The 15,229-nt window shown below is 42.6% G+C and overlaps 1 protein-coding gene across 1 annotated transcript in view; it reads right to left on the bottom strand.

Moving 5' to 3' along the window:
• Nucleotides 1-3,674: 3,674 nt before the first annotated feature.
• pdgfd (platelet derived growth factor d) overlaps nt 3,675-15,229 on the bottom strand; it is a gene marked incomplete at both ends in the record, with an annotated part of 61,850 nt that continues 50,295 nt past the window's right edge. Inside the window, one exon of the mRNA XM_080543645.1 lies at nt 3,675-3,809. Coding sequence (XP_080399771.1) covers nt 3,675-3,809 — 135 coding nt within the window. The remainder of the gene's footprint in view (nt 3,810-15,229) is intronic.

Raw genomic sequence — 15,229 nt, forward strand, 5'->3', positions numbered from 1 at the left:
TGTATCTGAAAACTAGAGAGTTTGACACAAGAATTGAAAGGTTGCTTGTGTCTGCACTCATACAGTGTCATTTCGACTATGCATGTTCAGCCTGGTTTAATGGTCTGTCAGCCAAGCTAAAACATAAGCTACAGGTAATGCAAAATAACATAATCCGTTACATGTTGAACGCTCCCTCCAGAACCCATATTGGGGTACCTGAATTTAAAGCAGTCAACATGCCTCCAGTCGAGCAGCGCATTGAACAGCTCAAGCTGAAACGTATGTTCAGGGTGATAAATGGGACTGCCCCAGCTTACCTGAGCAGTCAAGTTGGGATGGTGCACTCCCGGCATAATCTAATACTAGAGCGAGTGTACGCACTTGCACAGTAGCTAGGGTGAGCAGCACTGCCGCTCTGAGCTCTTTTTATTATTCAGAGGGTGTATTATGGAACTGTCTTCCTCTGACAGTTAATCTCTACATGTTTTTACTGGTCAGGTCATGGTACATCTCTGGAAGAAAGTTCCCCACAGGCATTAGGCTTTGATTTTACAACTATACAATGCGTACACCTAGCCTTACACACAGTCATACACACTCCTACCCATACACAAACACTCTGATACGCAGCACTTTTGTATAAATAACTGTATTCTGATTGTATCTTGTTTGTTCTTTGGCGTATTGTTTTTGGATATTCTTGTCTTTGTTGTTATTTGTCTACCAACGAGGACCACGTTGGAAACAAGTGTTTCAGTACACTTTTACGTGATATCCTCTGGGATGTACTGTCTGTATTTTTTACCCAAATAAAAATCAATCAATCAATCAAAATAGTGTGTGTGTGTGTACCAAGTGTTTGGTGGTTCAATGCAGATACAGACAAGAACAGAGACTAGACTAGTATCTAACCGATCTCTATTCATCTTTAAATGTTACAACAACTACAACAACAACAACAACAAACAAGAGGTGGCTACTTACAGGTGGCTACTTACAGTCCAACTCAAGTTTTGTCAATAACGCTCTCTGTTTTGGAGTGAACAGTTATACAACTGGAAACATATACACTTGAAATACTTTATTTATCAAAAGAACAACCAGCTGATATCTTTAATAAAAAATAGGAACACAATAAATTATTCACCAAAGCATACTGTTCTATCATGGATAATATAAAAGGCAGGTTCAATATTTATTTGGATCAAACTAAATTCTGTTACATCTTGTGTTTTCTTTGCCTCTCCTTGAAGGTTTTATTACAAATATTAAAACAACATACAGTAGAACAAATGTAGCACTTCAAAAAAAGAGGAATGTTACTTTGAAGCTGAGGACAAAGGAATGTGCTGATAAAACTGGCAAAGCCAGCACACACACACACACACACACACACACACACACACACACACACACACACACACACACACACTAAGACAGACACAGACAGACACTAAGACAGACACAGACACTAAAACAGAGACAGACACAGACACAGACACAGAGACAGACACAGACACAGAGACAGACACACACACACACACACACACAGAGACAGACACAGAGACAGACACACACACACACACACACACACACACACACAGAGACAGACACACACACAGAGAGACAGACACAGAGACAGACACACACACAAACACAGAGACAGACCCAGAGACAGAGACCCAGAGACACACAGAGACAGACCCAGAGACACAGACACACACAGACACTGAGACAGACACAGACACACAGAGACAGAGACACAGAGACACAGAGACACAGACACAGAGAGAGACAGACAGACAGACAGACACGCACACAGTAACTGAATAAATAAATTGGCCTTTCAGAAACTGCAGTATAAACGGAGGGGCAGTCAAACACAGAGGAACCATTCAAGGTGTGTGTGTGTGTGTGTGTGTGTGTGTGCGGGCTTTGTTCAGTGTACAGTATGTATGTACTGTCTGTGGCTACACAAGGAAATAATTTAAACATTTCACAGAGGGTACAGAACAGAGGCGTGGGAAAGAAAAAGAGACAGAGAGAGGGCTGGTAGAATAACGTGCATCTCCTCTAATTTCTTGGAGACTGACTGCCACATGACTGGAGAGAGAGAGAGAGAGAGAGAGAGAGAGAGAGAGAGAGAGAGAGAGAGAGAGAGAGAGAGAGAGAGAGAGAGAGAGAGAGAGAGAGAGAGAGAGAGAGAGAGAGAGAGATGATGCCAACACTGCCAGGTCTGCCCAAAAGCAAGCATGAACTCAATACCCTACTCAGCTGACACACACCATGCACACACACACCAAAGATGGTTTCCTTGCTATATTGTTTAATCAAAACATCTGTTTACAATTAAACCCATCAACTGTCTCACTCCTCTCCACTCTGTGTCTGACCGTTGTTAAAGAGCTTGGGACTGTGTGACAGAGCGAGTTGATGGTCAGGGCTCAAGTAGGAGTAAGTACAGCAAGCAGATCAAATCACTGCTGCCTTGGTGTTACAATGAGGGAGGCGACATCTTGTATTCTTTGCTACACAGACACAAACCCATCCTCATGGACATGCATGCACATGTATACACAACCACGCACACACACTCATATACAAATACAATGCCAGTCCAAGGATAACATGAGTGGTGAGTGATGCTTAGGTTCTGATTAATGGGATTCATTGAAAGGACTGGACCTGACCTTGAAGTTAGAGAGACATATTATCCTGGCTGTGAATTTCAACCTTTTATCGAAGTAAACAGGTCAAGAGACGTCTCTCTAACTTCAAGGTCAGGTTCCTGTCCTTTCAATGAACCGAAGGGTAAAACACACAGGGAACCAGGTCTGCAAATATTGCAGGAATAAGAAAACATTACAAACATTCCAACCAAAGTCTCTTTCGCTCTTGTTTTGGGGGTCTAGTGTTGTGATACTCCTGGTTGGGTGGTTGGTATGATTGGAACGTAGGGGGGGCGGGGGGGGGAGTATAGAATGTTCTGATTTCAAATGAAGCCCCCTTTAAAGTGTCTGTGAGGGGCGGGAGGGAGGGAGGGAGAGAGGGAAGGATGGAGGGAGTGAGGGGGGGATTTTCGGGAACAGGGCTCTGTATCCCTCCATCTCTTCCATTTATCTGAAGAATGATAGAGGGCAGAATTAGCAGAAAGCAAAAACAGAAGGAGAACTTTTTTGAAAAGGTCAGCAAAGAATTTTAAATAAATAAGCATGTTTTCTTTAGAAAGGGGAGTAGATCTTGGGCCGGCTGTGTGTGTGTGCGGTTTGGCCGTTGTGGTCCACACACACACACACACACACACACACACACACACACACACACACACACACACAGTTTACTTAGTGTTCTCCATCCCTTGTTCCGTCCTCCCATGCCCTCCACTAACATATTTCACAATGATTGTACAGAGCGGGAAAAAAAAAACTTAAAGAAATAGACAAAAACAAAGACGCTGACAGATACACACAGGCACAGCACGGACATACCACCACGGACACCTTAACAGACCCTAGATCAGGTGAATCTGAATAAGCTTGCCTGAACATGGCTAGGGATGGGAGGGGGAGGGGGTCCAGGCAGGAATGACAGGGTGTAGGGGGGGGGGGGGTGTACACAGATGCAGAGTCTTGATGAAAAGAGAGATACGTATATACACTATCTCCAGATAATAGAGCCAGAGCTGTGTGTCCTCAGCGTGGGGGTCTGGAGTGACACACACAGTCACATGTCTCATGGTGGGTGAGGTGGACCTCCTCTAGGACCCAGCGGACACGTGTCGTCCGACGCCGCGAATACCCCCCAGCCTCAGGAGCATACTTCAACACCTACAGAGGGGTGGGGGGGGGGGGGCAGAGGAACAAACACACATTATTATTATTATTATTATTATTATTATTATTATTACAATTCTTCCACCTGATTTTGATTAAACTGTTGAAATGGTGAAACTGCAATTTATGAACCACTGTAGATGTTACACCATTTAACTGTACAAACATGTTCCAAACACTCCAAATGATAAAAAAATGTTGATACCTATACATTTTATTTTTTACTATTAAACCTTATGGAATGTTGATTTAGGACATTATTATTATTATTATTATTATTATTATTATTATTATTATTATTATTTACAAATGTTCCACCAACGTTCAAGCTGTTCACACCATTCCAACTTTAAAACATGCAGAGGTCTAACATAGTATAGTTGCTATGACTTTAGATTTTGATACCTGTTGATAAACTGTTGAAATGGTGAAACTGCAATTTATGAACCACTGCAGATTTTAAACCATTTAACTGTACAATGTTCCAAAAACTCAAAATGATGAACTCTGACAAAAAAATGCTGATACCTATAAAACATTTTTAAACTATTAAACCTTATGGAATGTTGATTTAGGCCAACATTCTGTGAGCTCCTTTGTTAATGCAACTGCCATACATGGACCTTTCAGGACTCAACAGGAGACTGCAGGTTGCTCATCATCAAGTTCACAGGTGACACAACAGTGATAGGCCTGATAAGCAACAATGACGAGTCAGCCTACAGGGAGGAGGTTCAACACCTGGCGGGGTGGTGTGCCACCAACAACCTAGCCCTCAGCACCAAGAAGACCAAGGAACTCATTGTGGATTACTGGAAAAAGGATTACAGGAATCAATGGGGTGGAGGTGGAGTGTGTTTCTAGCTTCAAGTTCTTGGGTGCCCACATCTCCGAGGACCTCTCTTGGACCCTCAACTCCTCCACTCTGGTCAAAAAGGCTATACTTCCTGAGGAGACTGAAAAAATCCCAGCTGTCTCCCAGGATTCTGGTCAATTTCTATCGGTGCACCATCGAGAGCATTCGGACTAACTCATAATAACTAACCATGCCATCGAGAGCTTCCAGGAAAAGCGGTGTCTGCGGAGGGAGCGAGGCAAAATTGAAGACACCTCTCACCCCAGTCACAGACTGTTTGCCCTCCGCCCACAAGGGAGGCTGTACAGGAGCAGAAAATCCCAGCAGCCATGCCTCTAGCCCCCCACCCAGCACCCCTCCACCCCCCGACAGGAGGACCATTGCCCATTGAACATTGCACACACAGGCCTTCAATTTGCTTTTGCAGCACTGCTGTTTTATACACTGTACCCTAACTGTACCTATCTTCACACTTGCCTGTACATATCACACTGTACATATCATATTGATATTCATATTGACTTTTTATATTGATATGCATTCCATGTCTACTGACATTATATGCATTTACTCACTGTAATAACGTATATTGTCCCACCATCCACTGTCCATATATTCATGGCTTTTGCAATATTTACTATCTGGTTAGATGCCAAACTGCGTTTCGTTGTTTTTGTACTTACCGTATACTCTGTCAATGACAATCAAGTTTAATCTAATCTAGATTCCAACCATCCATCTATCTAACCTTTAAACTGCCTAGCCATCAGGCTTTTACCAGTACTGCTTCACTCAGTATAACCCATGCAGATGAACCTCTTCATTGTTTTGATCTTTCTATACCTCCCCTCTCTCCTCTATCCAGTCAACCAACCTAATACATTTGGAGTGAGTGAAAGAAGCTGTCTTCTAGCCTAGTCAAAGAGTGACAGCATCCTGACAGGAAGACACCAAGAAGCAAAATACATTTTTTTCACTACTCTTATTGTATTGAACGCTACCTACATCTTGTATTGCCCACTAGCCCTCTATCACTATACCCTATGTGCATTCTCCCCATCCCTGTTGCTTCACCCCTCAGAAGGACACAGATTCTACACGACCCCCTTGCAACCCTTTGAATAGAATCTATCCACCATAGTCATAGTCTATCTATCCACCATAGTCATAGTCTATCTATCCACCATAGTCAACTGACCCTGACCTCACTGTCGCGGGAGTACTTGCCAGTGGTCCGGAAGGCAGAGGCTGCTTCATGTCCCTCCACTTCCTTGCTCTCACAGAGTCATGGATTACACCGGACAACAGAGCTGCTCCGGCGGCCCTCCCACCCTGCTTACTCCTTTTCTCATTCCCCTCGACTCTGGTCGAAGAGGGAGGCACAGGACTCCTCACCTCACCCAAGTGGTCACATAAAGTCCACATCAGGTCCTGACCGTACACTGTCACACCTGTCTGTCCATATCCACGTTAGAATGCCATGCTTGTTTCTGTCACCTCCCCAGTCAAACTTCACATTGTTATCTATCGTCCACCAGGTCAGCTTGCCAACTTTGATGAGATGGATATCCTTCTCAGCTTCTTCCCTGAGGATGGCACACTGCTCACACTACTGGGTGACTCCAACTTCCAGTCAGTGAAGCTTCACACGTCTGCTGTACTTGACCGTCTCGCCTTACCCTGTCTGACTCTCCTCCGACTAATACGGCTGACGATCATCTCGACCTCGTCTTCACCAGATTCTTTCAATACCTTCAATATTACTGTTACTCCTCTTCCAGTTCCTGATCATCATTTTGGATCCTTCTCCCTTCCTCTCAAATCCACCCCCTCCCATTCTGTCTCTACCCACACCGTCTCCACCCCGTCCGCTTGTCGCAAACCTGCGTACCCTCTCTCCCACCGCTCTCTCTTCCTCCTGTCTTATCCTCCCTACCCTCTGTTGAACCCTTCTCCCTTCTATCCACCGATGCGGCCGCCTCCACACTCCTGTCCACTCTTTCCACATCCTTCAAGTCTCTTTGTCCACTGACCTGAAGGCTCAGCACGATCCTCTCCACGTGCTCCATGGCTGTCTGAAACCCTGCATGCTTGAAGAATAGCGCTCCGGGAAGCTGCGACTAAAACCGGCCTCCCTGATGACCTAAAGGCTTATCTCTCTCTCCTCCTCAACTACACCTCCTCTGCATCAGCTGATTCCTACATTCCAAAATGCAATCCTCTGCCTCTGACCCAAAGAAACTTTTCCACATTTCCCTCACTCCTGATTCTTCTATTTTTTCCGCACCCATAGCACATCTATCCACCACCCACCCGTTCATTGCTTTCAGTGGCTTTGCAAACTATCACGATTAAATTCAAACTGTTGGCTAAATTAAGAGGTACTTATATGCACTGTTTCGTATACGTACATGGGCACGTAGCATCCCTTTCATTTGTTGTGAAATGTGACTGGCTAAACAAGCTGGCTAGTTATCGGCCTTATTTCCAAATGTAATACATATTGCATAGTCAACTTCAGATCATTTAATTAAGACATTTGCTAGAAAGAAACCCAAATCACTTATGGATTTACAGTTTTGTTGAATAGTCATGACACAGACTAAAAACCTGGGTAGGACTTTCAGGCGCTACCTACAGGACAGAAGCTATTATGTCTCCATTGGCAACTTTATATACGACCAAATTAAAATGACATGTGGGGTGCCCCAAGGATCAATCCCTGGCTCCCTCCTATTCAATCTCTACATGCTTCCATTGGGACACATCATAACAAAGAACTACATTGCCTAACACAACTATGCGGATGACACTCAAATCTACATAGCCCTCTCACAGAACGACTAGTCCCATCGACAATCTCTGTAATTGCATTAAACAAGCAAACATCTGGGTGACACAAACTAAAAAACGGGGTCAGAAATCTTGGTGTAATTCTAGACTCCGATCTAAACTTCAACAGCCACATAAGCTCGATAACTAAATCAGCCTACTATCGCCTGAAAAACATAACAAGAATGAGCGGTTTCATGTCCATACAAGACCGTGAAAAACGAATCCATGCCATCGAGTAGACTTGATTATTGTAATGGTCCAGTAACAGGCCTGTCTAAAGGGGCTGTTACGAAAAGGCCGCTGCTAGGGTCGTAACAAAAACGAAGACGTTTGAACATATTACACCAATCCTGAGATCTCTACACTGGCTACCAGTGGCTACCAATTCTCTCAGAGAATTGAATTCAAAGTACTCCTAATTGCATACAAATCACAAAATGGTTTTGGATCAAAATACATATCAGATCTCCTCCCACACTATATTCCTGCAAGGTCCCTAAGGTCAGCTGAGACTAATCAGCTGATCATTCCAAGAGTGAAAACAAAACACGGTGCAGCAGCTTTCAGTTACGTTGCCGCATGCTCCTGGAACAAACTCCCTGAAGAAATTAAACAGGCCCTAAAAATATTTAAATATAAGCTAAAAACCATGTTTTGCAGCAGTTATGATTAAACACAAACACCTCTATCAATGTATTTTATCCATTAACTATTGTCTTATTACATGTTTTATCTATTTACTTCTTATATTTGCTTTTATTCATTGTCATTTTTATTTCCTTACTATGCTCCTCTTGCTGTATCTTTTAATAATGTATGTAAAGCACTTTGAATTGCACCTGTTGTATGAAATGTGCTATACAAATAAACTTGCCTTGCCATGTCTCTCCCATTGTAACCATGGTAATATTTGAGAGTGGGTGACTGTGGAACAAACACAATGCAGAGATAAGAGAAATTTCACCAGATATATTTTTAGACAACAAATGGCAACAAAATTGGTGCCATGAGCTGGATGTGGACTTGCCAAATTGGACTTTGAACGAACATTGCTTCAACATATGTTGGAAAACACACATAAACTACTTAAAGACTAAAATATCAAAGTCTATTGCAATACTGCATAAAACAAAAGACATACTTAATCCAAATTCATTACACATATTGTACCGTTCTCTAATAGTTCCATACATAACTTACTGTGTGGAAGTGTGGGGAAACACATACAAAACAATCACAAATCCGATGTATTTACTACAGAAAAGAGCTATACGAATTATAAACAGAGCTGCCTATCAAGAACCAACTAACAAACTATTTATAAACACCTATGATCTCAAATTTAAAGAATTGGTGGACTTCAAAATGGCACAAGTAATGTATAAAGTAAAAAATAAGATGCTTCCAGACTGTATCCAGAGACTATTTCAAGTTGGACAGAGTAATTACGAACTCAGAGGAATATGTATGTTTATGAAAACAAAGATTAGAACAAATGCAAAACAAAGATGTATAACAGTTAAAGGAGTAAACTTATGGAATACTTTTGAAAAGGAAATGAAAATGTGTAGTACACTAAAAGGATTAAAAAATATATTTAAAATAAGATGATTGACAAGTATAAAACAGAGGTTTAAATATAGTCTTTTTTTTGTTTTGTTTTTTTGACATGCGTAAGTGAAATTTTGTTTGTAAAAGTTTCAATGTTTTGATTATGCATGCATGGGGGAAAAAACAACAACAACATGCATGTAACAAGGGTAGGCGCAATAAGCCATGGCTTCAGCCTACACCTTTTTGGTCCTGGTGTTATGCATTGTGACTGTGTAAATGTTTTATATCGGTATTGTGAATTGTATAGGGGACCAAAATAAACATTCTCAACTCAACTTTCTCAACTCAACAACGAAACCACTGGACCCGACCCGACCCGACCCAACGGAGGGGGACGTCTTTGCGTGACTACAGATGCTTCCAGGGGGGTGCCAAACAGCTGTCAGCTCAAAGTGAGTTACGGGTCCCACATCAAAAGAACACATTTAAAGCACAATACTCAACACGTAAAATCTGTAACATACACTTTGTATATATATGCTGAAGTGTTAGTGTATATCTTTAAATATTTCCGGGCTTGTGGCCTGGGGTGGTCCAGTGGTCTAGCACCACGGTCTACAGTGCACACATATGCCCATGTCGGCATGGGTTCGAATCCGGCCCATGCCCTGCTGACATGACCTCTCTCCCTTCTTCTCCTTACTTTCCTGTCTGTCTTCACTATATCTGTCCAATAAAAAAGAAAAATATAAGTGGGACTGCCCCACTTAGAAAAAATAACATAAAAAAAAGAAAAAAAAACTATGTCCGGGCTGAAATGTATCAGATACAAGAAATGACTGAGAACCTGATCACAGTGATTGAGTGACACAGGAGCCTGAAGATCGTATTGTGTGAGGTTGCTATTTTAGATTGAATTGTTGGAACAAACACAAGGCAGAGATAAGAGACATTTTCAACAGATAGATTTTTAGACACCAATTGCCAACACAGGTTACTTTTTATCCTTCCCATAATTTCTTGCAAAATATCAGACAGATCAATGCAGACGGAGTCACACTATCTGTCATAAGACAACGCTCTCAACCACTTAACCAACCAACTCTACCACTCTCAACCAACCAACTCTACCACTCTCAACGACTTAACCAACCAACTCTACCACTCTCAACGACTTAACCAACCAATCCATCTATCTATTCATCCACCAATCAACCAACCAAACCATTTCACTTTCTTTCAACTATTCAGAAAATCGATCTATCATTTGAACCATCCAAGTCTCTTCTGGAACTTCTTCTAGTTACTTATTCATTTATTATCTTATTCAAGTGACGCTTGCATGCATGTTTGCCACAAAGCATCTACAGTTTTGGAATGATATTTAAGCATCACCATGACAACGACGACTCAGCAGTCCACAACTATCCTCTATGGCAACCTTGGCTGTGTTGGCCTCACCAATCCTGTCTGCTGCTGTCCTTCACACCACATACATACACACATGACCATCCATATGTATGTGACACGGTCTGGTGAAAGGGGTAACAAGTCGGCAGCCGATTTAATGTTAAGACTTTTATTTAGAACAATATAAATACATTTCACTGAATGATTTCAGCGTTGTTGAAAATCAATGACACATCGCTAGTCAACTAACACTGCTTGTTTTGTGAGCCTGCTAACAATGTAAAGTAGTGTTATAGTTAACTAGGTAGCAGTGGGGATTACTCACCGAATCGCATTGCAATATTTTGGCTTGACAATCGAGTGTGTTGTGATTTTCAACAACGTTGAAATGTATTTCCGTGTTCCAAAAATAAAAAGTCTGAACATTTTGATTGGTTGCTGTCTTTTGACCTTTTTCACCAGACTGTCACACTACCAACCTCACAAGATCCTAACATCTGTCTTCTCCAAACACTCACATGTAAGACTGGGGGTTGAACACTCACATGTAAGACTGGGGGTTGAACACTCACATGTAAGATTGGGGGTTGAACACTCACATGTAAGACTGGGGGTTGAACACTCACATGTAAGACTGGGGGTTGAACACTCACATGTAAGACTGGGGGTTGAACACTCACATGTAAGATTGGGGGTTGAACACTCACATGTAAGACTGGGGGTTGAACACTCACATGTAAGACTGGGGGTTGGACACTCACATGTAAGACTGGGGGTTGAACACTCACATGTAAGACTGGGGGTTGGACACTCGCATGTAAGACTGGGGGTTGGACACTCACATGTAAGACTGGGGGTTGAACACTCACATGTAAGACTGGGGGTTGGGGGATAAAAAAAAAAAAAGATTAGTAGTGTAGTAGTGCACTGCCACTTAAGTGGTGTTAAATCACTAAGGGCCGGTTTCACAGACAAGGCTTAAGCCTAATCCTAGACTAAAAAACATCTTCAATGGAGATTTTACATTGAAAGTGTGATTTAGTCCAGGACTAGGCTTAAGCCTTGTCTCTGAAACCGGCCCTATATGGTTTTGGGTGCTGTAAAACACACAGATGTATCAGGTTTTCAGGAGAAAAGGTGCATTACTAAGGCCTGAGGCATGAATATATCTCCAGTATATGTGAATATGAAGAGGTGAGGCAAGCACTGTTAACCCTGCTCTATGATTGTCACTGCCTTACAGATAGGGTGGGACTATCGCACGCACAGATGCACGCACGCATGCACGCACGCACACACAACTCTTAACTCTGTAGCTGAAAGGCTGGGGGATTATCCCTCTGGTTTTTAATAAGAAACATGACGGTTTTGTGTGCCCAGCCCTGATAAATGTGTGTGAACTAGGGCTGCAACTAACGATTATTTCAATTATCGATTAATCTACCGATTATTTTTTTGACTAATCGATTAATCGGACAAATGAAAAGAGCAGATTTCTTTTGATAAATTTTTTTTTATTTAAACTTTTTTTTTTATTTTTTTTTTTTACATTTGTTTTATACATATACATGTGCAAAATAAATAAAAAATAAAAAATATAAATAAAAAAGGCTTTGCTACATCAAATAGGTTTAACAACCTAGATTGTTTCAATAGAAGTAGTTGAACGTAGTTGAACTCTAGCTAGAACAAGAAAATGCTAGTTTAAAAATAAAAATAAAGTGTTCTTGTGTCTCAGTGGTTTTCAAAGTGCTTTCAACCAACAATTTCAACAGTCTCAACTGCACAACTTGAACCTCAAGTCTGTCTAATCCACTCTCCTCTTTCTACAGGAACTTTGCATTGCAATGCAGAAAGGTTAGCATGTCCACATGCTCCTGGCTAAGACTAGCTCTCTTCTTGGAAGCTATGTTGCCTGCTGCGGAGAAAAGCCGCTCAGATGGTGTTGAGGTGCCAGGGATGCATAAGTAGGACTTTGCTAGCATAGCCAAGGTGGGATATCTATCCTGGTTAGCCTTCCACCAATGTAATGGACTTTGTTCCTTGGCAAGGGATTTCTCTCCAAAGTATGCGAGGACTTCATTCTTCACTTGGCTGGTGAGATCTTCATTTTCCCGCTCTCTACTCTCTTCTTCACTGCTGTTTTCAGAATCGAGGAGTGAGTCAAGTAAAGAGACATTTTTAGGTTCAGCAGCTGTAGTAGAACTGGTGGTGGAGGAGGCAAGGGTTTGGTCGCTGAGACTGTCATGCTGCTCCTGCTGCTGCTGCTTCTCATCCATCATCTCCCTTCTCACTAAGAGTGCCAGTGTTTGGACTTTGCTTTGCACATTCAGGACTTCTTCAGGTGTTAAAAACTTAAGTCTCTTGAACCTCGGGTCCAGGGCAGTGGAGAGGATCACTGTGTTTGGTGCCGTGCCTGAGAAAGAAGTCTCCCTCTGCCATCGCTGTTGGAGCTGCTCTGTAGCAGTGCGTTGGAAAGCCTGCACCGGAGCTGACTCGATGGTTGCACTCTGGGTGGACTTCAACAACCCCTTCACAAGTGGAGGTACTGCAGAGATGGTGATGTACTTCTCCCCACTCATGAAAACTGTGGCGCATTCAAAAGGCTCAAGGGCTGTGGAAAGCTCTCCCAGCAGGTTCCACTGTTCTGGTTTCAAATCCAGGTACCTTTTGCCCCTCTGAGTGACAGATGAGTCCGACAGCGTTGCTGTGACAGGCCACCTTTGCTCAAGCAGTCGGCTTATCATGTAGAACGTGCTGTTCCATCTTGTGCTTATGTCCTGGACAAGCCTGTGCTCAGGTGCGGCCATTTGTTGCTGTTTCTCTCTTAGCTTAGTGCAGGCTAGCTCGCTTCTTTTAAAATGCTCCACCAGACACCTTGCAGCCCCAATAGCTTTGTCAATGCTTGGGTGCTTCAATGCAGAATTGATCACGAGTTGCAAGGTATGGCCAGTGCACCGTACGGACATCCACCCATGCTTCTCCTCCAGTATGTTAGCTGCAGCCACAACATTGGCTCCATTGTCATGCACAATGGCGATGATTTTGCTAGGAGGAATTTCAAACCTGGTGGTTACTGCCTCCTCCAACCACTCTGCAATGTTGGATGCAGTGTGTCTGTCATGCAGTGGCATGGTGGTGAGGCAAATTGACTCCATCTTCCAATCATCTTTGATGTAATGACATGTGATGCCGAGGTATGCTTCAGTGGCTACACTTGTCCACACATCAGTGGTGAGAGCAATTTTGCTTTTGTTGGCCTTTATTGCAATCTTCACTTCCTGGGATGTCTCTTCATATTTCTTCTCCATCAGCTTGGTAAAATGGGTCCTAAATAATAATAATAATAATAAATGTATTTGTAATGCACTTTACATTCTAAACAAATCTCAAAGTGCTACAGAGAAAAAATGTGAAAATGTAAAAGTTAAAAGTTAGAAACCCTACCTTGAGGGTAGAGTGTAACCAGGGTGGAGGGTCTTGACCATTTCTCTGAAGCCGTTATCTTCCACCATTGATAGTGGCCTCATGTCAGTCACTATCATCTTGAGGACAGATAGTGTCAAATAAGCTGCTTGCTGTGGTGTGCATGGAGCTTTATTCCCAGTCAAGTAGCCAGTCATAGTGAGTTGTTTTTTTCTGAAATGAGACAGTATGCGTATGCATAATATAGCATATTTTAAAACTCAATGCATGCATTGTTTTAGTTTGTTGTATAGCATGCAATGTTGAATTCATGAATGCGAGCAAACACTCACTGGCTATCGCATTACATTAGTCATTTAGCTGACGCTTCGCCAGACCTCACAAGTGCGTCTCCTCCATACTAATACAAGTGACTATGAGCATACTCCGGTGCTGAAGGCATAGAATGCGAATAGCAGCAAGCTAAAAATACAATAGGTCATTAAGAGGGAGAATCTATTAGATAAACGATAAGAACTAACAGCCTACAGCTGTGCCAGTGAAACGAACGATCCTCACTTCAAAACGCAACGTAATATAATTACCCTGCTGAGGCTGAGCTGTCTTCATCCATCACTGTCACGTGCTTTCTTTTGAGGTGTTCTCGCATCACCGTTGTGCTCCCGTGCCATGAAAGGTCGGTTTTGCATATGTTGCAGCAAACACATTTTTCTGGAGCTTTTAAAGTGAAGTGCTCCCACACCTTGGACGTCTTCGTTCGAGTAGTTTTCTCCGCCATGATTTAAATGGAGCCGGGTCGAAAACTCCGGTACTTACACCGCCGCGACACACCTGGCACTGATTGAGATGAGATCACTTCTTCTTCAGGGCAGGCTACGCAGTACGCAGGCTAATGTCGCGCAGCTGCTGCCTCTCTGTTGGACTCCGCTACTGCACGTTACTCACGAGACAGCTCCGCAAGACACAGGAAGTAGGTTTGAATGAATGAATGAATGGTCTTTATTGTCATTGCTATAGTACAGGTACCAAACAAGTTGAAACAACGACATTTGGGAGGAATGGCTCCCCTGGTGCTAGGAAAAAAAAAAAAAAACGAAAAACGAAAAAAAAAAAAAAAAAAAAGTTCTGTTATGGAACAAGACCCAACGAATCGATAATGGAATTCGTTGCCAACGAATTTCATTATCGATTATTATCGATTTAATCGATTCGTTGTTGCAGCCCTAGTGTGAACGCATGTACTGTGTGGGTGTTGTATATGTGTGTGCCTAGCACAGCCAGACCTGGATAGTGTGTGTGTGTGTGTGTGTGTGTGTGTGTGTGTGTGTGTGTG

Source organism: Nansenia antarctica, assembly GCF_963989245.1.
Source record: "Nansenia antarctica genome assembly, chromosome: 12".
In the NCBI taxonomy this organism is placed as follows: domain Eukaryota; kingdom Metazoa; phylum Chordata; class Actinopteri; order Argentiniformes; family Microstomatidae; genus Nansenia; species Nansenia antarctica.